Source organism: Emys orbicularis, chromosome 1 (assembly GCF_028017835.1).
Source record: "Emys orbicularis isolate rEmyOrb1 chromosome 1, rEmyOrb1.hap1, whole genome shotgun sequence".
NCBI lineage: Eukaryota > Metazoa > Chordata > Testudines > Emydidae > Emys > Emys orbicularis.
The window spans coordinates 129,514,123-129,540,180 of NC_088683.1; the positions used below are offsets into that span (position 1 = coordinate 129,514,123).

Here is a 26,058-nt window from a genome sequence, read left to right on the forward strand (position 1 = left end):
CTTTACACAGCCAGAGTAGTGTAAAGGGACCCGAGTGTAAGGAAAGGAAGGAAAACGAGGCAAGCACTGCTCAGTCTTTAGTTAACTCCTGTGTTCAACCTACATTCAGCCTACCCTACATTTATCTTTGAATTTCACTACATCACACTGCCTGGTGATTGATGATTCACAGAGATAGAAGCACTTTCAAATGTACATTTTTGCTTGGAAGGCTGAACAGTTTTGGCTACTTCCTTTGTTCAGTTAGGTGACAGGTGGGTCAATCAATTCCTTTCAAAAATACTTCTTCATTATCCCATATGTTGAAGGGCAGTAATGGGAATGCAGCTGAGCCAGCAAAGCTTTTGAGGCGATCTCAAATCTTGTCCCTTGGCTCTTTTTATTCCAAATATGCACCGCGTAGGTGTTCTTGAAGAGTCTGTGAAGCTCCGAAGAGCTGACCACTTCAAAGTACTTCTTCCAGTCCTGCCAGCGGATGGGATAAAAGGCTTCTCTGGGAAGAGTACTGACTCCTTTACAGCTTTTACTGCTCCGGAGACTCCTGATCGAGCACCATTTTTTGAAAACACGTGTTAAAAGCTGTGGGCCCTGGTGCCCCCAGATCCAGCCATTGTAATTATCCACATAGTCCTGCATGCAAAGCTCTATGAACTTGTGTTTGGCTTCAAAAGAGAGAAAAGCTCCATTCAATACATATTTGGACTGGGTTCCAAGCGCATTGGTGAGGTTCTTTAAGTTCTTAAGGACTATGAAGTCGGTGTCTAAGTAGATACCCCCAAATTTCCACATTATAGCAATTCTACAGGCATCAGAAAGTATGGGTAAGAAATAAGGCTCCCATCTGTGCTGGGCCACCAAATACCAATCAGCTAGAGGGGTACCAGAGAAAAGGTCATTCAAGTCCAGTGGCCGGATTTCCACATTGGGGAAGCAACTCAGCAGGGAGAAGCCCCAGTGTTTTGGAAGAGTGAAATTTCTGTTTGCCAAGCCCTTCATAAGGATGACGACTTTGGTCTCAGGGTGAGCCCTGGCTGCTGATTCGACAGAGCACATAAAGAGAAAACTTGGGTTGGTTTTCTCTGAGGTCTCCACAAAAAATATATCCCCAGGCGGTGGAGGTGGCCTGCCAGATACAGCTGGGGGAGGAGAAGGCACAGATCGAGGACATTGGACTTCCAGAGGCAAGCCATAGAGCAGACTCTTGCCTTTGGCGTCCTCGGTGATTTTCCAGTAAAACATTATGGAGACAAAGGACATGAACTTGAAGGTGATGATAAACACAGCCCAGAGCTTGTGGTTCATCACCACCCTGCTTAGCTGTAGCACGCAGATGGGCGTTTTGTACATTTTTGCCTCTACCCCAGGGCCTTGTTCTTCCAATAAAAAATAGGGTGATCTGGAAAAAAAATAAAAAGGAAATTATTAAACAAAAACAATAGAAACAGTGAACATTAATCCATATTTTGTAACATTATGCAATTATATATTTTTGACTTTCACAATACACTGGTTATTTTATTAATCATCATTATTATTTATTTGTATTGTAGCAGCATCCAGGGCCCCCAATCAGAAACTGCAGCCCTATTGTGCTAGGCGCTTTACAAAATATGTAACCAGAGGACAGTCCATGCTCCCTTTAACACCATGCAGCCAAATTCTGCCCTCTGTTTACACTCATGCAACTATATAGATTTCAGTGGGGTTGCGTGGAGCAGAATTTGGCCCCAAACTAGCTTTTTCTTTCACTTCAGGCCACATTCTTCACCAGACTAACGTAGTAATGATTCTAGAGAGCTGGGAATTGGGAGCTACTGTCTCTGTAGGGCTGCCATCCAAACAATCCTAGAGCCCTGGGAAAAGCCCTGGTGTGGAAAGGCTGCAATTGTTAGGACAGGATGTTGATTACTTAGTAAGGACAAGGACAGTCATTTCCTGACTCTGATTGCTCAAGTGAAGCCAGCCAGGACGGTCACATGTTTCTTCTCATAAGATCTCAACTGCTAGTCTGGCAAAACATGCAATGATCTTTGCTTATCTTACTCTGCTTTCTCATTCCCTTGTGACACCCCACTGTGCTGTTTTGTTGTTACAAAGTTCCACAAGCATAGGTGCTGGAACTAGGGATGCTGCTGCAGGGCTTACAGGTTGGTTCTATGGCTCTCAATAGCCCCCACTATACAAATTGTTCCAGCCCCCCTGCACACAATGTCAGAGCATTATCCAGATTGCCCTCGCACTTCTGGCTCTGCTCCACTCTCGTCTGCTCCCTGATTTAATATTTAGACCTTTACAATGAAAATATCTAAATTGGAATATCACCTCCCCCTTCACAACACAGGCCTATGCTCCCGTACCCTCGCTTTACCAAGACCATCCTCCGGGATGGAAGGGGAAACAACCAGTGCCCTTTTCCCTTTCCCTGCACCCTATCAGGGTCTATACCTCCCCCTGGAGTATCTCCACAAATGTGGGGGAAGCCTGTCTACCATCACAGTCTGCAGTTGGACCAGGGTACATTACCGCTGTCCTGCTGTTACTAGCCCCGTAATGTTCTGGCCTGGGGCCGAGTCATTCCTCAGAGTTGACTGGACAGGATTTCCTGCCATTCAGCAAGTGAAGGTATTTGATCTGCCGAGACCATTCTACTAGGCAGTTTATTTTACCCTCTTCTGATTTACATAGTGTGGCAGAGCTCTGGCTTTGCCTCGGGCGGTCCTGCACTTCTAGGCGGGTAGGACTTGCCTCAGAGGTTTGCTGTGACCCTCAGTGTAGCCTCTCTCCCCTCCTAGAGGCAAGGGTTACAGCTTACTGATCCACCTTCATGATTGGCCAGTCAATGGGTTTGGTGTAAGAGGCCTCTTTAGTCCCCGTCTTCCTTCTCAGGGAGCGTTTTTGTAGAGCTTGGGGGGAATCCGGGCCTGCCCTCTTTGCCGGGTTCCAGCCCAGGGACCCTAATGACACCGCAATGGGTAGTTTTCCTATACCACAGGAGCTATATCCCTTCCCTGGGCTACTTCCCCAAACGGCCCCTCCTAGCACCCTCCTTGGTACCTGACCATGCTTGTCCTCCCAGCTCTTTCACCGCGCACCTTCTTTCTCCCAGTCTTCCCACAACACACCTTCTTACTCCCAGCTCCTACCAGCTGGCCTCTTTTAAGGTGCTTCCTTTTAAACTAGTCCCAGCAGGTTCTAAATGGGCTTCAGGTGATCTGATTAGCCTGTTTCCCTTGATTGCTTCTAATCAGTTCTTAATTGTTTCCAGGTGTCTTATGGAGTCTGCCTGACTTAATTGCTTCTAGCACCTTCCTGACTGCTATGGGGCAGCCCCTGCCCTGGTCACTCAGGGAAGAAAAAACTATTCATCCAGTGTCCAGTATGGTTTTCCTTCTACCAGACTCCTGCACCCAACCAGTCTGGGTCTGTCACAATAGGCAGATGGAAACTCTTCAGGAATTCGAAGCACCCAGCTCTACCTATTGCATGTAGCAGCATCTAATAAATCCCAACAAAGCAGTGCACCTTTGCCTCAGAATTAAACACACTTATCTGAAACAGGTCATCTTCCTGATACGTTAGTGGTAATTGAAGCTGCTGAATAGCAGAAACATTCTTTGCAGCAGCTCACCAGCCAGGGGAGTGGTGAAGTGTTGCTGAAGTAGCCAGATTTGGGGGGCAGGGTGGTGGAGACAGATAGCTATGGTATCTGAGCAAAGAGAACAACAGCTAACAGGAACTGGCAGTGCTGTGAGAAGCAACGTGTTGTTTTCAGCGCTGCCTTCTTGCCAAAAAAAAGTATCATTGGTAACAGTTGGCTTCAGTTCTCTTTTAAACTTTCCATTCTGAAGAAATCATTTTAGTCAGTAACACTCGATGGGACTCCTCATTACTAGGGCTGGCTAGAAAACAACAATTTTGTTTTGCAGAAATTTTTGAAATCTTTAAAGAGAGTGAAAGACACCACCCAGGCCCCAAAGTGGCCAATAGCCCAGTGGTTAGGGCACTCACCCGGGATGGAGAAGACCCACGGTCAGCTTCCACCTCAGCCTGATTTGGAGCAGGGACCCGCCCTAATCAGCAGGCCATTTTCAGTTTCTCCTGTTGGATCTATTCCACTGTGTACAAATAATTACATATCCACTGGGCCAGAAAAAGTGGCTTTATAGGCTGGTGATTAAGGCCTGGTCTACACTGGGGGGAGGAAATCTATCCAATACCGGAGTCGACGGGAGAGCACTCGGTGGTCGATTTATCACGTCTAGACTAGATGCGATTGATCCAGCGGGGGCGATTTATCGCGGCCCGTCAATCCAGTGGGTAATGTAGACAAGCCCAAAGACAGCTCTCAGAGATCTTATGCTCACATCTGTACTATAAGGTGAAATGAGTAAACCATTGCAGAAATGGAGCAAAATTAACTCACCCAAATTCTTCAGTCTAGAAAGGAACCAATCAGAACTGGACACTCAGGCCTTAGTGTTTCCCCATTTTTCCCAGAAGCATTTGATATTGTTGAGAAATAGGCAAGTTGTTAGAGCTGAGTGAATACAAAGCCAAAAGACAGAAATAAAAAAGGTTGGTTTGGATCAACTGCAGCTTAGATTTTTCCCCTGGCTGAAATAAAAACAAAAAAGATTTCATTCGGGTTGAGCAAAATGACATTTTCCAAGTGAAATTTGATTAGAACTGACATTTGGGGAGCAGAACCATTTCTTTCCAGACAAAAATGTCAAAAAGGGCTATTTTGAAAATGTCAAAATGAACAGTTTTGATTGTTTTTTTAACCCCCCACCCCTCATTTTTTTATTTGGCTGAAGCTATTTGCCAAATGTGACCCAAATTCACCAACGCATTTTGGAGCAACCAGAAAAACCTTTTTTGGGGGGTGAATTTATTATTTGCTGAAAAATTGTCACTCAGCCATAGCAAGGGTCATATTTTCCACAGTATTAGGTATCAGGCCTATAGGTGCTGAAAATTGACCACACATGAGCATGACGTGAAGTGCAATCTGCTAGACAAAACTCATTAAAATGTGTCAAGACTACTGTGAACCCAGCAAAAATGTCACTTGGGGAGGATACATTTCCTTTACAATAAACTAACGGCTAGGGGAGACCGTTGACCATTAGAATTCTGACCTACTTGGTATAGCCAAACCCTATGAATCTGAACAGTTAACAAAAGGAATCATTAGGGACAAAATTAGATCAGAGAAAGGTTGCTTGCCATTACAAATTTGAAAAACTAAATATACCACTGCTTTTTTTCCCCTTTGGGGCCTGATCCAAAGCACTTTGAAGTCAATGGGAGTCTGTTCTCTATTTTGTTGTATTGCAGGCAGAAGACAGTGAGAGACAATAAACATGGTACTCCACAAATGTGGTTTTTACAACGTCATTATTCAGAGTACAAGCACACTGACAGTGTCCAGCAAAACTACATAACAATCAAAGGCAGAAAGTGAAAAAGTTACCGTAGTCACCTAAACAATAGGGGGAACGTAGTTAAGTTGATACAAGTCTCTAAAGGTTACAGTAGCCCCTCCACTTTCATCCCGTTTTGTACAATTGAAATCGTTAGCTGCTAGTCTAAAATGATGGTGCTTGCATGTGTCTCCTGGCATCTTTTACATTTTGATCACAAGCTCTATTACCTGCAATCTTCTCTTCCCCTGCACCACACAATTAGTCCCGTGAACAACAACTTTTGTATTTCATACTGCATTAGCTTATGTTATTCACTGGTGCATTATTAAATGTTCACAAGGAATCATCATCATGACAGGTAATCTCTGATGCATACAGTTCTGCTTATAACAGCATCAGTAATAATGACAAGCAAAAGCTAATCATGTACCTCATGTACAATTATAGAGAACTACAAACACATTTAAAAAAAAAAATCTATGGGAATTTATCAGCATGATTTTCTGAATGGCAGGAACACTGTGTTTGACAAATAAAGGCAGGTTTACAGACTATAGCCTACAGCAGGGTTTCTCAATCAGTGGGTCAGGACTCAAAATTGGGTTGCCAAAATGTTTCGAAGGGTCACGGGGGCAACTCCTTGTGGCTCCTATCCCATGGGGCTGGCTGGGCTCACCTCCCTGCTCCAGGAACTGCAACCTCTGGGGTCCCAGCACCACTCAGGTTTAGCCCGGCTGTCATGATGATGGAAGTCCAGGTAGGACAAATGTGAGTGAGCGGCATTGCAACTCCATGAGCCAGGTCACAACTCCACTCACACAAATTTGATCCAGTCAGGGGGGCGGGGCCAAACCTGAGCGACACTGCAACCCCAGAGGCTGCAATGCCTAGAGTGGAGAGCCAGCCCCACAGCACAGGAGCTGCAGGAGCCACCACTGTGTGAGGAGTGCCAGGCAGGACTCCATAGATTAAACCTATTGGGGGGGGAGGGAAAAGAGAGGGTCATTTCAGTTCCACAAAGGGCCAGGAGATTTTTCTCCTTCCGCTAGATGGAGGAGCCAGCCCCACAGGTTCTCAGTGTCCATATCAAAATGGCACTGGAAATAATGCCAACAAGACTCAGTGACCCAAAAATCTAGCAAAGAACATGTGATGAGAGGACAATCCCTTCCTCAAAGCATTTACAATTTAAGTGAGAATTAGCAATATGGCACAGAGGTTGAGTCTGATCCATTGCGCGCTCGCGCTCACACACACACACACACACACACACACACACACACACACCCCCCAACCATCCAAATTCACAGTCTACACTACAGAGTTTTGTCGACAAAAAGGCAGCTTTTGTCAACAAAACAGTAAAGGTGTACACACTGCGATATGACTTTTGGCGGCAAACATGCCCTGTTTCAGCAACAAAATAAAACCACCCTGACGAGACACAAGGCTTTTTGTGCAAAATTTTCATTGACAAAATGACAGCGTAGACACCACGCTTGATTTTTTTACTTTAATTGGCCTCCAGGAGGTGTCCCACAATGTCCATCCTGACCGCTCTGGTCAGCAGTTTGAACTCCACTGCCCCACAGCCAGGTAACAACCATCTGCCCCTCCCCCTTAGAAGCCCCGGGAATTTTTGAAATTCCATTTCCTGTTGGCTCAGCATGGAGAGGTCTTATCATATCTTCCCAGGTGACCATGGCAGCTTATCGCAGCAAATGCTCTCCTGCTTTGACCACTTGGCGGTGGAAAGAACCTAACCTGGAGGATGAAGTCATTGATGAAGAGGTGGAGTTAGACGACAATGTGGAGCTCCTAGCGGGGTCACCCAATGGGGAAGGCAGCCAGGAACTGTTCACCACTCCAGGAGTGTCTAGCAAGAAGCAGGAGAGGAGACGCCTGGTAAGTGCTGTGGTTTGTGTAGTGCAGAGGTGGGTTCAGAACATAGATATATACAAGTCTGGCCTTGTTTCTGCTTGCTGGACAATCCCCTGTACAGCTAATCAGTACAGCAGAACAGGGTGTTGATGCACAACGCGATCTTACGGGAATCCTCCAGCGAGATCTCTAGGAAAATTTCCTGGAGGTACTCTGCAATCCTCTGCCGAGGGCTCCTTGGCAGAGTTGCTTTGTTTCTTCCCCCATTGTAGAAAACTTTCCCACACCATTTAGCAATCACTTGTGCAGGGACCAAAGCAGCACACAGGCAAGCAGCATAGGGACCAGGGCAGAAGCCACAAGTGTGTAGTAGATGTGCCCTTGCTTCCCTGCTTACCCTCAGGAGTGAGGCATCTGCTACAATGACCCCTGCCTGTGGAAAAGTGTTGGAGAATTTTCGAATTTTTCCCCTAGTTGGCTGCAGCGCAACTTTGTTGAGTGCTCTCTTCCCCATGTATTGCCCCTCCCCGCCCTCAGCCAACACTCACCATGCTTTGGGTGTTCTCCGAGATGTGTACTTGCCAAGGGAAAGTGATTGTTATGTTACCAGAGGTGTATTTTACTAAAATGTTTCAATGCTGTGCACGAATTTAACAACCATGCTTCTGTGCATTGTTCCTCAAGGCCACATCTGCCGAAGCACAAGGAACACCCCACGCACCCTGGCTGAGTGTCTCCACCAGATAAGAAAGTGCCCAACACGGAGCAAGAAGACATGTTCCGGGAGGTGCTGCACTTCTCCAATGCAGAGAAAAGGGAACACAAAGAGTGGAGGGAAGCCGAAAGGCAGGACAGAAAAGAAAATCAGGAGTTTGTTAAGGACGCTATTGAGTGGATGATTAAAGACATGAAGGAGCAAACGCAGATTCTGAAATCCTTAATAATGTTGCAGACTGAGCAGATGTGTGCCCGCCCTCCCCTGCAGCACATTCAGGACTCTCTTGCATGCCCCTCTCCCAAATTCCGCCTCCACAGTCCTTCCCACTTTCCCCTTCACTCCCTCGGACAACTTTCAAAATGATAGCTGGACCTACACACAGCTCTGAAAGTCTGCCCTTCCCTGGTACCTCCTTTCCCACCAAGCATCTTTGCGTGCGTGCGTGTTGTTTCTTGTGAAAGAAAAGCAAAGTTTTTGAATGATAACTCATCTTTATTCGTTTCCTACGAATTGAGATAGCAGGCACTACCAATACATACACAGGCAGTTTAATCATTTGATTACTGGAATGTAAGGCCCCAAATTTCACCATTGCTTCCTAGGAAAACTACATGTAACGTAACATTGTAGGACCAATCACAGAGATATACATCACTGGTTCTCATTTTCAAAGTGTTGCTTCAAAGCCGCCTTGATTCGAATTGCACCCCTCTGTGTCCTTCTAATAGCCCTGGTATCTGGCTGCTCAAAATCAGCAGCCAAGCAGTCTTCCTCAACACTCCATCCCTGAGCAAACCTTTCACCCTTAGATTCACAAAGATTATGCAACATACAACACACAGCTATGACCATGGGAATATTATCCTCACTGAGGTCTAACCTGTCATAAAGACCTCACCAGCACACATTTAATTTGCCAAAGGCACATTCCACTGTCATCCTGCATCTACTCAGCCTGTTGAACCGCTCCTTACTGCTGTCCACGTTTCCTGTATAAGGTTTCATGAGCCATGACGGTAAGGGGTATGCCGGGTCTCCCAGGATCAATATGGTCATTTCAACATCCCCCACTGTAATCTTCTGGTCTGGAAAGAAAGTCCCTGCTTGTAGATTTCTATACAGGCCAGTGTTCCTGAAGATGAGTGCATCATGCACCTTCCCGGACCACCCTGCATTGAAACGACCACGGTGATCCACAAGCAACACCATGGAGAAGTACCCCTTCCTATTGATGTACTCTGTCACAAGGTGGTCTGGTGCCAAAATTGGAACATGTTGTGCCATCTATCGCCCCTCCACGGTTAGGGAAACTAATTTCTGCAAAGCCGTCCACTATTTCACGCACATGTCCCAGAGTCACGGTCCTTGGTAGCAGGATGCAATTAATTGCCCTGCACAATTGTATTAACGCAGCCCCAACGGTCGACTTCCCGACTCCAAATTGAATCACGACCAACTGGCAGCAGTCTGGAGTTGCCAGCTTCCACACAGCGATTGCCACGCATTTCTCTACCGATAGGGCAGCTCTTGTTCTGGTGTCCTTGCACCACAGTGCTGGGGCGAGCTCCGCACAGTTCCAGGAAGGTGGCTTTCTGCATCCAAAAGTTCTGTAGCCACTGCTCGTCATCCCAGACCTGCATGACGATACAATCCCACCATTCAGTGCTTATTTCCCGAGCCCAAAAGCAACGGTCCACTGTCTGCAGCTGTTCCGTGAATGCCAAAAGCAATCTAAAGTTGCTCCTATTCACATCACACAGCATGTCAGGCAACTGGGAGTCTTCGTCAGTTAGGAACTTCGTGATTAACTGCACTGCCATCCATGATTCTTCATGACAGTTATCAGAGCCATAGCAGAGCAATGCGGGATCCACCCCTTCTCACAAAGATGCTGGGGTGCACAGCAAACAAGGGCCATTGAAAAATGTAGTGAAAAAAACGGAAGCCCATGGAATGCTGGGACATTGAGCCCAGTCCCAAGATGTGCTGCAATCTGCTCCGCCTTCCCACAAGACCTAGTGGCAGAAGGTGTTGAGCTGGACTGCGGGATAGGTACCCACAGTGCATTGCTCACACTGTTGATGATAGTGCCCCAACTGCGGACACGCTCTGCCGACAGAGGGAGCGAGTGTGAACATGCAATACCAATTTTTATTATAGCGCTTTTTGGAGTGTTGACATAACTTTTGTCGACAAAACTGTAGTGTAAACAAGGCCTTAATCTCCTGATTATTTGAGAGAGAACAGCAAAATCTCTATTCTGGAAAGACCACCTCTCCATAACATTTTGGAAGGGTGAGAAAAAGCATCTTCCTTCCTGCCTTTGCTCAATACATCAGCCTCTTACTTTTCTGGTCTTTTAAAAGAAAACCACCAAGATATATTGAAAACAGGGCAGTGAAATGCAAGCCAGATCCTCAGTTGATCTGCAGACAGTGTATGCCAGCTGAGGATTTGTTTCTAAAACAGGGCTTTTACCAAGTCAGCGCTGGCATAACTGCAGTGTGAATTTGAGAGGAATTATAGCTATGCTAGTGACGAGCAAACCAAAATGGTTCAGTTGTTCCTGATAAGCAATATGTCTGGATTCTTATATGAACCTTTTGCAGACTTTCACCATCTATTTCTCTCCCACAACGGTGAGAAAAACTCTCCCTTTCTCTTTGGCTTCTCATCCCTCCCCCCCACACCCACACACAGTTGGTATCCTAACTCAATCCCCCACTTAGGACATGATGCTGCATGTCTACCTTGAGTGGCCTGGTTACAAGGCTTAGCAGCTACTCTCAATGTCTTTAAGGTACCTGGGGATAGGTTTCTATTTGTATGTATCTCAAATGAAAAACCACATAGCACATAAAACCTTTGGGGAAATAATGCCCCAGGCTTCCCGCTTTTTGCTGTTGCTAACTGGTTTCTATGTTTATAGTACAACAATAGATCATTACACACTGACTCCTGCCAGAGCAATCTACTGTCCATTTCTTGCCACCCTTGTAAATATTTTTGTTAGGTTGCTAGATTTCCAGGCATCCCAGCTAACAAACAATGCCTTCATTGCTGTTTTTAATCTGTAGCACACAAGGAAATAATTACTTGGGGGAAGGGATAGCTCAGTGGTTTGAGCATTGGCCTGCTAAACCTAGCTCAGTGGTTTGAGCATTGGCCTGCTAAACCTAGGGTTGTGAGTTCAATCCTTGAGGGGGCCACTTAGGGATCTGGGGCAAAAATCAGTACTTGGTCCTGCTAGTGAAGGCAGGGGGCTGGACTCAATGACCTTCCAGCTCTATGACATAGGTATATCTCCATATATTATATTATTTACTGCCAATATCTCTGTTCTGTAGCCCTCGCAAGAGTTGGATTGATTGTTCACTCTGCTTGGTTGGAAGCGGGGAAAAGAGCTCTGGTTCGACAATTTACTGCTCATCTGTTATTTGGCTGAGCTGAGGCTTATGTCATCATATAACGTAATGAACATTGGAAAACAAACCCAACTATACAGACAAAATAATGGGGTCTAAATTAGCCGTTACCACTCAAGAGAGATCTTGGAGTCATCAGGGATAGCTCTCTGAAAACACCTACTCAATGTGCAGCAGCAGTCAAAAAAGCTAACAGAATGTTAGGAACCATTAGGAAAGGGATAGATAATAAGACAGAAAAATATAGTGCCATTATACAAGTCCATGATACACCCACACCTTGAATACTGCGTGCAGTTCTGGTCACCCCATCTCAAAAAAAGATATATTTGAATTGGAAAAAGTACAAAGAAGGTCAACAAAAATTATTAGGGGTATGGAACAGCTTCCATATGAGGAGAGATTAAAAAGACTGGGAACGTTCATCTTAGAAAAGAGATGACTAAGGGGAAATATGATAGAGGTCTATATAATCATGTTTGGAGTAGAGACAGCAAATAAGGAAGTGTTATTTACCCCTTCACATAATATAAGACCCAGGGGTCACCCAATGAAATTAATAGGCAGCAGTTTAAAAACAAACATAAGGAAGTACTTCTTCACACAATGCAGTCAACCTGTGGAACTCATTGCGAGGGGATATTGTGATGGCTAAAAGTATAACTGGGTTCAAACAAGAATTAGATAAGTTCATGGAGGATATGTCCATCAATGACTATGAGCCAAGATGGTCAGGGATACAACCCAATGCTCTGACTGCCAGAAGCTGTGAAAGGATGACAGGGGATGGATCAATCACTAATTCTGTTCATTCCCTCTGAAGCCAGCCACTGTTGGAAGACAGGATACTGGGCTTGCAGGACCATTGGTCTGAACCCTTATGGCCATTTTTATGTTCTGATACATACCTTGATCTAGCCTGATTTCTGTTCTCAGTGTGAAAGACTAAGTCAAGTATGATCTGAAAGTGCAAGTACTGCATGGCCACTGATAGCACTGATTGTGAGCTAGTCCAGAGACAAGAAAATCTTTCACAGTCCGATTTTCTTAAGAGGTCCTCAGTTGAACTAAAACTGGGATAACTGTATATGATTTGTATACCTCTCTGCTTATGCTGCTCTAAAAAGCAGCTGTCTGCATGACTAAATTTGGTGAATTATTTTTATTCTGGCTGGAGTTGGTAACTGTGGTATCGAACACAGGAACTAAGAGCAGGAGACTCTCCTGTGCTCCTGGCTGGGCAAGGAGACAGACTGGGAACCAGGAAGGAACTGAGATCAGACAAGGAGCCAGTAGGGAAGACTAGCTGGGCAAGGAGACTGGACTCAGAGGTCTGTGTGGGGAGGAGGAGGAGGAGGAGACTGGGATGAGGAGCTTGGGATGTAAGAGTGAATCTCAGATAGGGGTCCTAGTGAAGGAGACTAAGACTGACTGGGAAAGGGGACTGGGATTAGGAGTCTGTGCACTGGAGACCTGGGCTGACTAGGTGAGGTCAGTGGGTCTGGTATAAGGAGCCAAAAGGGGATAAGAGGCAGGACAGGGACAGGCTGGATGCAACAGGGCAGGAGTCAAGTGTGGGGCAGGAAACATTGTGCCCAGTAGACTGCACTCCCCCTCTTGCTCCAGCCTGGCTTCTGTTCTTAGTGTGAAAGATTATATGAAGTACAATCGGAGAGTGCTGCTCAGCCACTGACAGCATTGATTGTTTGCTAGTCCAAACACAAGAGATTCTTTCACTGTCTACATTCCCCCTCCAGAGCCTGGAATGGAACCCAAGGGTACGAGTCTCACAACCCCTCTGATGTCTGCAAATATTTGTGAAGCCCACCTGCAAAGTACTTGTCTCACCCCGCTCTAGTGCTGGTCCATATATATGATGACAACTTACTATTGCTATCAGTTGCTCCTTTAGCTCAATGGCAGAGCTCGGTGTTGTGGCTATAATAGACTCAAGGAGTTCAATCTATTTAGCTTAACAAAGAGAAGTTGAAGGAGCGACTTGATTACAGTCTACAAGTACCTACATTGGGAATAAATACACCTCGATCCCGATATAACGCTGTCCTCAGGAGCCAAAAAAAATCTTACCGCGTTATAGGTGAAATCGTGTTATATTGAACTTGCTTTGATCCGCCGGAGTGCGCAGCCCCGCCCCCCCCGGAGCACTGCTTTACTGCATTATATCCGAATTCGTGTTATATCGGGTCGCAATATATCGGGGTAGAGGTGTATTTGATAATGGGCTCTTCAGTCTAACAGAGAAAGGTATAACACCATCCAATGGCTGGAAGTTGAAATAAGGTCTACATTGTTAACAGTGAGAATAATTAACTATTGGAACAAGTTATCAAGGATCACACAGTAGATTCTCCCCAATGATAATTATTTAATCAAAAGTGGATGCTTTTTCTAAAAGATCTGTTCTAGGAATTATTTTGGGGGAGTTCTGTAGCCTGGGTTATACAGGCGGTCAGACTAGATGATGACAATGGTTCTTTCTGGCCTTGGCTTCTATGAATCATATAATTAAAGACTGTATCATAATGTATACCCACAAAGGGGCAAATTAAGGTTTCACAGGCACCATTAATTCTAGCATTTCTTGACTTTTGAGTGTTTGACTTTACAACACTAATGTGTTTTTGTGCGTAATAGGTTTTAGTGTGTGATTATTTTTAGCACTGTACACACAGGCTGGAGTTTTTAAGTGTTCTGTCTGTTTCCTTTTAAATATACTTTGAAAGTCCAGACTAACTGCAGGTCTAATTCCCTGCAATCCGAAGGGTAGACTTACCATAAACAGACATGTCATAGCAACACCACCACCACCCACCCAGATATGTAGTGCAAAAGCCTGATGTGCTTTAAGAAAAATGAGCTAGGGTCAGGGTGCTGTGGACTATATCAAGGTCTGCATGGAGTCTTTACTGCAGTACCTCTCCTATGAGATTAGGAGTTCTGCATAAGAAGTAGATTAAAAAATAAAATCAGTATTAAATTGTTAAAGGAATGCAAAATTGTTTAATTTAGTTATGTACTTTGGCATTTGAGAGAGATTTGTTTTCCCCATTTCTAGCTTTCCTTATGAAAAAGTCCTGTAGGATTTAAACAGGAAGGGTTCTATAGTTCAAGAGGGTTCTATAATTTAAAAGGGTTTTATCAAACTGTACACTACAAGTCTGTCGAATTTACCAGAGAGTTGTATAGTTCTGCTACAGAGGTAGGATGCTTTAACAAGTCTATTGAATTTAATAGAGAATAACTTTTCTATATTGCCTTCCCATTAGGGTTTTCTTCAACACCCGTCCTCAAATCATCTCACCATTTTATTTTACTTTTCTTCATTTATTTTTTAGTATTTCCAAAGCTGACAGTTTGACAGGCCTGAAGTCCTATGTTTTTTTCACAAAAGAGATAATACATAAACTTGCCCACACTTCCTCACTAATATATCTGGACCACCTCAGAGTGACTGGGTGCACCTAACCAATCCTTGAGACTATCAGATGGGTAAACCTTCTAATTTCTTTTTCTATGTGTGGAACAAATGGCTGCCTGTGTGCATATTTAAAATGGAGCAGCATAGTCTCTACCTTCTCCTATTTCTTCCTGCCCACACTCTGTTTCCTCCTTTTCCTTAATATCTATTACACAAGCATACAGAGTGAGGAAAGGTAGATTTTATCTGCACTAGAAAGTTGTACTAGTTTCACTATGCATAGTCTTGGAAGGATTAGAGTTTTATTCACTGTACACACAAATGATGAAAACACTTTCCATTGATACAACTCAACATTTACAGAGAAGCAAAGAAAAATGCTGCTTGAGAACTTAGTTTGATTTAAGGTTATTTATTCTGTATATTTTGACATGAAATTGACAATCTGAGTTTTAATGGTTATAAACAGAGGTGAAAGTAAGCCAGTACGCGCCAGTACGCCAGCTTCCCCAGGTGGCAATTTGAAGGCCCTGGGGCTCCCAGTAGCAGCTGGAGCCCCGGGCCCTTTAAATTGCCCCCCAAGCCCCGCTGCCGGAGCCCCGGGATAGTGGCAGTGGACGGGACCCGCGGGGCTCCTTCGGCAATTTAAAGGGCCTGGGGCTCCGCTGCAGTAGCGACGGCTGGGAGCCCTGGGCCCTTTAAATCACCGCCCGAGCCCCTGGCCTCCGCTGCTACCCTGGGGCTCCGGCAGCAGGGCTCAGGTGGCAATTTAAAGCGGCGGCCGGAGCCCCGGGGTTCCCAGCCACCTCTGCAGCTGGTAGCTCCAGCAGTGATTTAAAGGGCCCGGGGCTCCCAGCCCCCACTACTGCAGCCGGAGCCCGAGGCCCTTTAAATCTCGATTTAAAGGGCCCGGGACTCTAAAGGTCCCGCCCCTTCTGGTTGAGGCCATGCCCCCTGCTCAGGACTCCGGTGTACCGGTAAGTCCTTTAAGTTACTTTCACCCCTGGTTATAAAGCTTTAACTTTTTAAATCTCAATGTCTATTTTCATTAAATAATTGTCTGCCCCCCCCAAACTTCCTGCAACTGTGAAAATTTTAAAATGTTTAACAAAAAAATTTAAATGCTTAAACCCTACAATTTTACACAACTGTGAAAATTAAATAGTTAAAAATAAACAATGCTTAAAACCAAAACAGTATTATCTGTCAAAATTATACAAAAATTAAGAATTAAATTCTGCCAAGCCCAACTATATGGTAAAGTAATACAACCCCACTAGAATGGATGAAGTTATATCAGTATAAAGGTGCTTTGTAGAGATTACTTATTCCCCTTCCTGCATGGGAATAGTTTACTGATACCAGCATAACTGCATCTACACTAGGACTTGGGCTCTAGGCTTAGTAGGATGCCACTCTCACACTCGGAGACCATGATGATAGACATGGTATAAAAACCTAGACAGATTTTATACGATCAAATCTAAGAATAGTGAAGATGATTTAGTGAGGACATTAAATACTCTCTCTCATTAGGACATATGAAATAAACAGCAACGATGATGTTCGAGATGTCTTATTGCACGAGTAGTTTTATGGTTCTGAATTAGAAGTGGAAAATATCACAAGAAAGCCTATTGTCCTGGAATTTGCAGCCCATTTTCCAGATCAGAGATTTAGACAATTCTGAATGCATCTGGGACAGAGGGATGCTAACCCCGGCCCCTCCCCTGCTGTCCCCCTTCCCACGCAGCCTCAGCTCGCTGCACCGCCGGGCAGCTCAGCACCAGCGCACCCCCCCCGCAGGGGTGTGTGCCAGGGAGAGCAGGGAGGGAGGCTCAGGGGAGCAGGCAGGCGGTGCGGGCGGCAGGAGTGCCGCGAGCAGGGGCCGGAGGACTTGGGAGGAGCAGGGGTGGCCGTGCAGCCGGCCGGAGAGAAGCGGCGCTTTAAAGGGGAAACCGCCGCTTCTCTCCGGCTGCCCCTGCTCCTCCTGCCCGTGCTCGCAGGCCACATTCCGAAAGGGGTTGGATGGGGGTGGGGGTTAGATAGGGGGTGGTAGTCCTGGGGGCCTGTGGAGGACAGGGATGTGGATAGGGGTCAGGGCAGTCAGGGAACTGGGAGCAGGGGGGGTTGGATGGGGGTGAGGTCGGGGGGGCGTTTAGGGGCAGGGGGGCCCAGGGGAGGGCAGTTAGAGGACAAGGAGCGGGGGGGGTTGGATGGGTGAGGGCTTCTGAGGGGGGCAGTCAGGGGGAGGGGGCTAGGCTGTTTGGGGAGGCACAGCCTTCCCTACCCGGCCCTCCATACTATTTCACACCCCGGTGTGGCCCTCGGGCCAAAAAGTTTGCCCACCCCGATCTAGGACCAGACTCGGTCACTCCTATTGGATAGTTCCTTACAGCTTGGGTAGTCCCACCAAAATCAGTGGGGATGCTCATAGAATAGCGTAATACTCACTGTGATCCCAGACTTTTGGTGACTAAACCAAACCCCAATTCCAAACCTTAAAAGATAGACTGTAATTTTACAATCTGCTCAGAATGAGTGGGGAATGTAGTTGTATGCCTCAGGAGCAGAAATGACTCAGTCCTCTCTCTCTCTGGTTGCACTGCAAAGTGGGTTGGAAATTACTTCACCCTTTTACATGGAGGAGCTCCTGATCAGATCACTGGCTGGGAATTAGGTGGGGTGGAGCCAGCACTTCTCCCATTTCCTGTCTCACCATCCACTCCCTCCAGGCGAGAATGTAAATGAATGTACTCACCCCTAGGTGCGCTCTGGAGGTCAGGTGTGGTGTAGCAGCTCTTCACCGGGCTAGCACCCACTGTCATCAGTTGCTCTAGTGCTGAGGCAGCTTCTCTGCCTGGTAACTCATCCCATGACTTACCCCTCCAGCCAGGTCACAGTTCTCCCCAACTAAAGGTTCAAAAGTATCTTAATACAACAGAAGCTTCTGCGCTCTCTGGGGCTATTCCTCATCCTCTTCCGTGCTTTTAGTCAGGGTCTCTCCCAGGCCTCCCTGCCAAGAGACTTTTCCCCTGCCAATTTAGGGCCCTGCAGGAACCTTCTTGCTCCCTACAGCCTGAACAGCTATAGTAATGGTGATTCCCTTTCCTTTCTTTTGCTGGACTGGGCTTTCCCACCAGCACTTTCTGTACATCCTGCTTTTGTAGGAATCTCCCTTGGTTTTTCGCCCAGCTGGCTTTATCACTACTTAGGCCTGGCTCCTTTTACACAGGAATCACCTAATTCCTCTCAGGTGGGGCCCATTCTGTAGTCAGGTTGGCTTAGCCTCAGGCTCTACAGCCCACAGGCAAGCCATCCTGTTACAGAGAGTATCCAGCTGACATGCCAGGTCTCACTGTCACAGCTAGTGCCAGAGCATAAACAGGGGCTTACTCCTCTGTACTATTTGCAGGTACTGGGACAGGTGGAATTAGCCTGCCCAAAGCTAGAGGCCCGGCCCCGCAACTGAGGGGGAGGAGCCACTGGACCCAGGCCACAAGTTAGTACTGGAGACAACAAATGAAAAAACAAGGATGGGAGTGAATGTTAAAGGTTAAAAATAAGATATCCAGAGGGGAACACTGAGCAGAGAACCCCCGAGCAGCACTCACTGATCCTCACAGGTGTCTAAGGAGCCAGCGGACACTGCCCAAAGAAACCCTGCCCAGCAACATGATCGGATAAGAGCCCAGAAATAGGCCCCACAGTTGCAGAGCACCCCCTTCCCCCATCCAGCTTCCTTCTCGTGGTAAGATGAACGGCCATTTGTGGCGGGTATAATAGGACAGGGAAGGGTTGGACCTGCTGCTGGACACCTGGACCGTGGTGGCCATTCCCCTTCCCTGAGACCCCCCCTGCCTCTGCTGCTCCCCGCATCCCTCCTCCTCAGGGAATGCGGCGAGCCAGCAGTGGCCGGGAGGGTCTGGAGAGGGAGTGAGTCCGCAGCAGCTCGGCTGTGCACTGGTGCTGGCCTGGTGTGGCCGGGGCCCGGCCAGCGGCTCAGCCCAGCGTGGCCGGGGCCCGGCCGGCGGGGGGGGGCTAGCAGCTCCACCCAGCATGGCCAGGGCCCACCCAACAGCTCGGGGGGGTGGCGGTGGCTCCGCCCAGTGTGGCCAGGACTGGACTGGCAGTCGGGGTGGGGGCACGGTCCGTCGGGGCTGTGGTAGGCAGACTGGAACTCCTTCAGTTGTGGGGGGAAAGGGTCCTCAGGGCTTCTCCGGTTACAAAGTGGGGGGCGGTTCGGGGCTCCGGCACATGAGGGGACGGAACCTCGGGTGGAAGGGGCGCAGCCAGCGGGCTAGCCTCCCCAAAGCAAGGGTTCACCCATCACCCATATGAACAGTCATCTTGGGGGAGATTGATGAGGGCCACAGATGGGTTGTGCATAAATGAGGAGGTGTGGCGAAGAAGAAGTACAGCAAGAACCTCATAAAGAGGAGGTGGCGGCGGCGGCGGCGGCAGAAGAGGGGCTGCAACCCGACGCACCCTATGTAGATATGTGCCAGGGTCTCCCTCTCGCTGCAGAAGGAACAGGTGTCTGGAGAGTTAATGTCTCTGCTTACGGCTCCATGGAGGAGCCACCAAACTAATATCCCTGGCAGGACATGTAACCAGAGTGGAGTACAGATTGGCGCAGTGGGGTTCCTCACCCTCCTCAGGTGCCAGCAGGTCCCACCACTTGATGTCGGGGCAGGACATAAGGGCGAGGAAATGGATGGTATGAAGTACAAGTGTGTAAGATGCTTTTTGGGCCTGGTTGGGAGACAGATGGGCAGGATGTCATGCAGCTGACTCAGGTTGGGCGTGTCGGGGTGGCTTGTGGGGCAAGGGCCCAATGACAAGTTCCAGAGGCCCAGGGAGCACTCTCCTGCCTGGCCCCCTCAAGGAAAGTGAAAGAAGTAAAAGGCAAGGCTGCCCTCGCCTCTGGAGAACACAACAGGGAACACACAGAGCAGGCAGCCCTATGTGCTGGCCGAGTGCCGCAAGTCCGCCAGTCCCTCTGATCATAATCCAGGAGGGGTGTGGCACACCAAGGGGGATTACACCCCTCTGTGGCCAAGTAAGGGTTGTAGCAATCTAGTCTTCTGAGATTTGCCCATCTCAAAAATGCAAGTACCAGGGAGAGTTTTCCGTTATACACGACTGAAAGCATTTTATTTCCACACGCACAGAAGTGCGATTAATTATTTCAGTTAATGCTGAAATAAGTTTTGTGCCCAAATGCTAAAAAGCGCATTCCAAACTACTCAAGAAGGGCTTATATACCTGCGTCTACTTCAGCCATGACTGTTAGTTAAGCACTATCGAACCAATTGGCCATTTGTGGAGGGAGGCTTAAGAGACTATCAGTTAAGTGTTTCCATAATGCAAAAAGGCATAATATACTCAAGGTGATATAACAGTACAATAAACATGTAAGGCATTCTTAAGAGGCCAGAGTAACATGTTGGTTTTAAATGCTTAATTAAATATTCTTCCTAATATTGAGCCCAAGATGCCTCAGATGTTTTCCTAGATGATTATAATAAAATATTCAAAGCCTGGTGTTTTTCCACTGCTTAATGGAAGAGAATATTTCCAACATTGCATTTCCCTCTGTTGTTTGGTATAGTGTTTACTTTTTGCTATTCTCTGACCTAAGGGAAGCAGTGAGTTTTCAGTGAAAATATTTACATCATAGCTACTAGATCATTCAAAACATCTAAATTACAGGTCATGAAGGTCTCCATCATGGCTCCTGGAAACCCCCTTTTAACTTTTTTAAGTAGTTTGCTGCAAACATGTTAGCCCTCATTTGTCGTGAATATAAAGCTAAGGGTTATCTCCATGATACCTCAAGACTCATTCTTGGGCCTGATTCTCACCAACTCCACTTTGTACCATTCTGGCAGTGATAATGGGTCTTAAAGTGGCCTAAAGTGGTTTCCCACTCACTTTAAGCCCCCTTAACACTGCTAGAACAGTGACCTTAAAGGAAGTGGGGGTGGGGATAGTGTAAATGAGAATCAGGCCCTATTATAAAGTCATAGAAATGTAGAGCTGGAAAGCTCAAAAAGTAATTTAATTCAGCCTCCTGTGCTGATGCAGGACCAGGAAAACCTAGACCATACTTGATGGATGTTTGTCTAACCTGTTCTTAAAAACTACTAATGATAGGGATTCCACAACCTTCCTTGTTAATCTATTATAGCACTTAACTAGCCTTATATTTAGAAAGTTTTTCCTAGTATCTAACCTAAATCTCCCTTGCTGCAGCTTAAGCCAATTATTTCTTGTCCTACCTTTAGTGCACATGAAGAACAATTGTTCATGGTCCTCTGTATAACAGCCCTTAACATATTTGAAGACTCTTATCCAGTCCCCCTCAATCATCTTCTCAAGACTAAATGTGCCCAGTTTTTTAAGCCTTTCCTCACAGGTTAGGTTTTCTAAATGTTTTATCATTTTGTTGCTCTCCTCTGGACTCTCTCTAGTTTATCCACATCTTTCTTAAAAAGTGTGGTATCCAAAACTGCACACTATACTCCAGCTGAGTGTTTTTACACTTTCACTGGACCACCAAGTCATTCCCATTTTTCCTCTCTCTCTCTCTGGCTCAATGACTGTTGCATTGTGCATAAATACTTATAGTCATTGGCCAGAGAGGGGGTGGGGGGAGAATGACTCTTTGGTCCAGTAGTCAGAGCAACCTCTCAAGAGGTGGGAAGCCCCCTTTTCTTTTCTTCCCCTTTTCTGACAGAGGAGGGAACTGAACCTGAGTTCCCCACATCCCAGGAGAGTGCTCTAATCAATGGGCTAAAAGTTATAAAGTGGGCACCACCATCACCTCCTTCTGGATTTTGAATGGGGCCGGATCTAGTAGGCATGCTCAGTGGTCACCTACCCGATTGGGCCACAAACATGACTTAGACAGCCAAATTCTTATCTTCTCTGGAGCATAGGGGGGAGATAAATGTCCCAAGTGCCTGGAGTGATGCAGCAATGCTTATGCCGAAAGGCTGAAATTTACGTGCCTAAGGAACTTTTTACTCTAAAAACAGTGGCCAAGTGAGTTCAGGCAACTACCAGGTTTGGCAGGAGCTTTCCGGATCACAGTGGAACTAAAACTGGGACTTAAAGAGCTAAGTCTGGGGTTTAGATGCTTAAGTACCTTTGTGGATCTGGGCCTTTGATCTTGCAAGAACGGGAGGTATTTGGTGTACAGTTGCCTCCAGATATAAACTTGGCCCTGAACCTCAGTTTGGAGCTGTGTGTGTGGACACCTGCACCCATACAGCGCTCCCTTGACTAAAACAGGATTCTATGCAAGCAAAAGAGGCCACCCACATGGAGCCATTTGCCTGACTAGGACATCAAATGTAAACATGTGACCTTTAAAAAAATATATATGCCAGTTAGGGTCATTAATACAATTAAGACACTGACCTTTTTAATGGACTAAATCTAAACTAAAGTTACTTAGATAGTAATACACATCCATAATTTTTGGAGACAGGTTAATAACTTGTTGTTTACTTTTATTCATAAAGTGAAAGCAGAATCAGTCTCCTGGAATATATAACCTGTGAGCTGGTTGAACAGAACATGTTTCAACACATTGTTATGTGTATGGCTTCAATCAGGAAGGAAGAACTTGGGTTGATGGAGAGGGGGATTGTTTGTCTCTCCTCTCCCAGTTGTAGATTTTCTCTCAGTAAATTGATTGAATCTAGAATAAATTATAGAATCATAGAATATCAGGGTTGGAAGGGACCTCAGGAGGTCATCTAGTCCAACCCCCTGCTCAAAGCAGGACCAATCCCCAGAGAGATTTTTACCCCAGTTCCCTAAATGGTCCCCTCAAGGATTGAACTCACAACCCTGGGTTTAGCAGGCCAATGCTCAAACCACTGAGCTATCCCTCCCCCCATAATACTTTGCATTTCCATACAAGGATTTCAAACTAATTTACTCATATTTATTAATGAATCCTCAGTACTCTTGTGAAGTAAGTCTTATCCCCATTTTACAGATGGGTATTTGGCACTGGTGCAACCACTGCTGGAATACTGTGTCCAGTTCTGGTGGCAACAATTCAAGAAGGAGGTTGATCAAGTGGAAAGGGTTCAGAGAAGAGCCATGAGAATGATTAAAGACCTAGAGAACATGCCTCATAGTGATAGACAGAGAGCTTAATCTATTTAGCTTAACAAAGAGAAGGTTAAGAGGTGACTTGATTACATTCTATAAGTACCTACATGGGGAACAAATATTTAATAATGGGCTCTTCAGACTAACAAAGGTATAATACAATCCAATGGCTGGAAGTTGAAACCAGACAAATTCAGACTTGTACATTTTTAACAGTGAGTGTAATTAAGGCTTTGTCTATACTTGCAAAACTTTTGTCGTTCAGAGGTGTTAAAAAAACACCACCCAAAAGACAATCGTTTTGTTGACAAACACTGGTGTGAACAGTGACTTGTCGGCAGGCGAGCCCTCCTGCCGAAAACACTAATGCTGCTTGTTGGGAGTGGAAGTTTTTTGTCATCAGGAGAGCGCTCTCCTGCTGATAAACAGCGGCTACACTGCGTGCCTTTTAGTGGCAAGGCTGTAGCGGCACAGCCGTGTTGCTAAAAGATGTGTAGTGTAGACATAGCCTAATTCTTGGAACAATTTACCAAGGGTCATGGTGGATTCTCCCTCACTGACAATTTTTAAATCAAGATTGGATGTTTTTCTAAAATTTCTGCTCTAGGAATTATTTTGGGGAAGTTCGGTGTTATACAGGACGTCAGACTAGATGACCACAATGGTCCCTTAATAAATTCCAAGGCCAGAATTAGTGAGTAAAAGATGTTGCCATAGAATATACCAGTAAGTGTCCTGATTCTAAGCATTATAGAATAGATCAGAGTTTTGTCCAGGAAAGGACTGTAGACTTTGGCCTTTAGTCCCCCTTAACTGGAAAAACTATTGTTTACAGCTCTTAGATTCTGACAGGCATAGACAAGCAGAATTTACAAATCCTTGCCAATATTTACACTAAAATGGAATGTAGGGTAGGTGCTGGAAGAGACAATGGAGAAAAAGGATGGAAATACAGTAATATGATATTGTAGCAATAGCTACATGCGTAGGTGAGTAAATTGATACTAGTAATATGTAATATGGAACTGAATTGTAAGCTCTTGGTGGTAAAGATGGTATGTGTTTGTACAATGCTGAGCATAGTCATTGCACAACTAATTAAATCTAGTGGGGACATTAAGTATGAGCAACATTTTAGCCCTCACAATTAGATGTTCCTGAGTTTAATCAGAAAGGTGAAGCATGAGAAGAACCAACCTTTTTGGAAGGATATGCGCCAGGATATTGGGAACATATCTGTCTTTCAGTTGCTATTACCATGATTTGTGGTCATTTTGGAAATTAATACATTGGACAAAAGTATGGCAATATTAATCTGAGCTATTTAGGAAAAGCAACTGTCTAACCCCGTTTCATAAACTTACATAATAGGGACTGCAGCATGGAAAGGGGCAATTTAGAGTTTGTCCTGTTCTTACTGAGCTTCTGTAGTGTAAGGCTTTTCTTCTTTGTTATTTTATATGTAATTGAGCATCAAGTAGGAGATCAGTAGCCTGTATATTTTAACAAGTGCACAAGTGCCTAGAGCTCTTTGGAATTAGGCACTGCAAAGAATTTTAAAGTCTTAAATACTTTAGAATACAAAGAATACTTAGTCTTAAATAAATATTACTACCAACGTACTTCTAGGGATTTCTCTCTCTCTCTTTTTTTCCTTCCCTCTCTAGTCTGGTAAAAGGAATTGATTTCTATTTTCCTACTTGTAAAATCTGAAGATATGTTGGAGAGGAAAGATGGTCTAATAGGAGGAGGACACTCGCTTCAGACTTAGGACACCTGCATGCAATACTGCTCTATCACAGGCTCTCTGTGACCTTGGGCAAGTGACTTAAGCCCAGATCCTCAAAAGGTATTTAATACCCATGAGCATCTGAGCATTAGTCTCTCTGTGCCTCAGTTTCCCATCCATGAAAATGGGATAGTACTTCCCTACCTGACAGATGTGTTACGAGGATAAATATATTAAAAATGGTGTGTCACTCTGACACTAAAGTAATGGGAGCCATGTAAGTACCACACATACTGACAGTCTGGCCTATGGGTTTATAGGTCTCAGTATTTTAGTATTCTTGGCCATAGCCATCGATGCCAACTTTTATTTTTCACCAGGGGGTGCTCTGCCCCCACTTCGTTCCCTCCCCTGAGGCCCCACCCTCTTTCCGCCTCTTTCTGCCTCCACTACGCCCCCTCGCAGAGGCCCCTGCCCACCCGCTGCTTGCTGCTCTCTGCCCTCTGCAAGCCCCTTCCCCAGCCACCAAACAGCTGATTGGCACAGACTGCCCAACAGTTGTGGCTGGTGGGTGCTTAGCACCCACTATTTTTTTTCCATTGGTGCTCCAGCCCTGGAGCACCCACAGAGTCAGCACCTATGGCCATAGGCAATCAATTTTCCCTCTCACCTTTTGTGCTTTTCTATCTAGCAAAATAAGTTTAACATAATTCAAAATCCCATTACACTGTATGTGATTTTATTTAAACATGGCATTGTGCGCCAGATAAGGGAGAATAATGCTGTTGTGAGAGTCCATCACAAGGGAGGAATTTTATTCACACACGGTGAAATTCACCCTGTGCAGAGATGCAGCATATGGCCTGTTGCACCACTTAAATATCTCAATGTAAGGCTTGAGTGGTACATAGGCCTCATGTAGGCTCTGCACTGAGGTAAGTTTCACCCTAAAATAAAAACAAAATACAAATCCTGGGGCCTGATCCAAGCACACTGACATTGATGGAAAGACTTCAGCGTACTTCAGACCACAGCCCCAACCCTTAAAAAACACACACACAGAATGATTCTGTCATCAATGCACAGCTTCTCATGACAAAGCTGTCCTGTGACTGGCATGTCATAAATTACATGTCTCTGTACTACCCACCAAATGCTATCAAAAAATTGAAATGACCTTTTATATAAAGGTCATTTCATGAGTTCTAATCATGCTCCAAAATATTTAACATTTAAAAATATGGCTTTGTGAGGGCAACATTTAGAGTAGTTACCAACACCCACCCCCAGAATCAGACTGTCTA

At 45.7% G+C, this 26,058-nt stretch overlaps 1 protein-coding gene across 1 annotated transcript; it reads right to left on the reverse strand.

Annotated features, from left to right (window-relative positions):
- Window positions 1-273: 273 nt before the first annotated feature.
- On the reverse strand, window positions 274-1,347 carry A4GALT (alpha 1,4-galactosyltransferase (P1PK blood group)). The gene has a single exon (XM_065423561.1). It carries the CDS (start codon window positions 1,345-1,347, stop codon window positions 274-276), a length of 1,074 nt encoding a protein of 357 aa, XP_065279633.1.
- Window positions 1,348-26,058: the final 24,711 nt, after the last annotated feature.

Excerpts from the sequence above, each read along its gene's own strand:
- A4GALT (XM_065423561.1), bottom strand. The coding sequence starts at position 1,347 with ATGTACAAAACGCCCATCTGCGTGCTACAGCTAAGCAGGGTGGTGATG.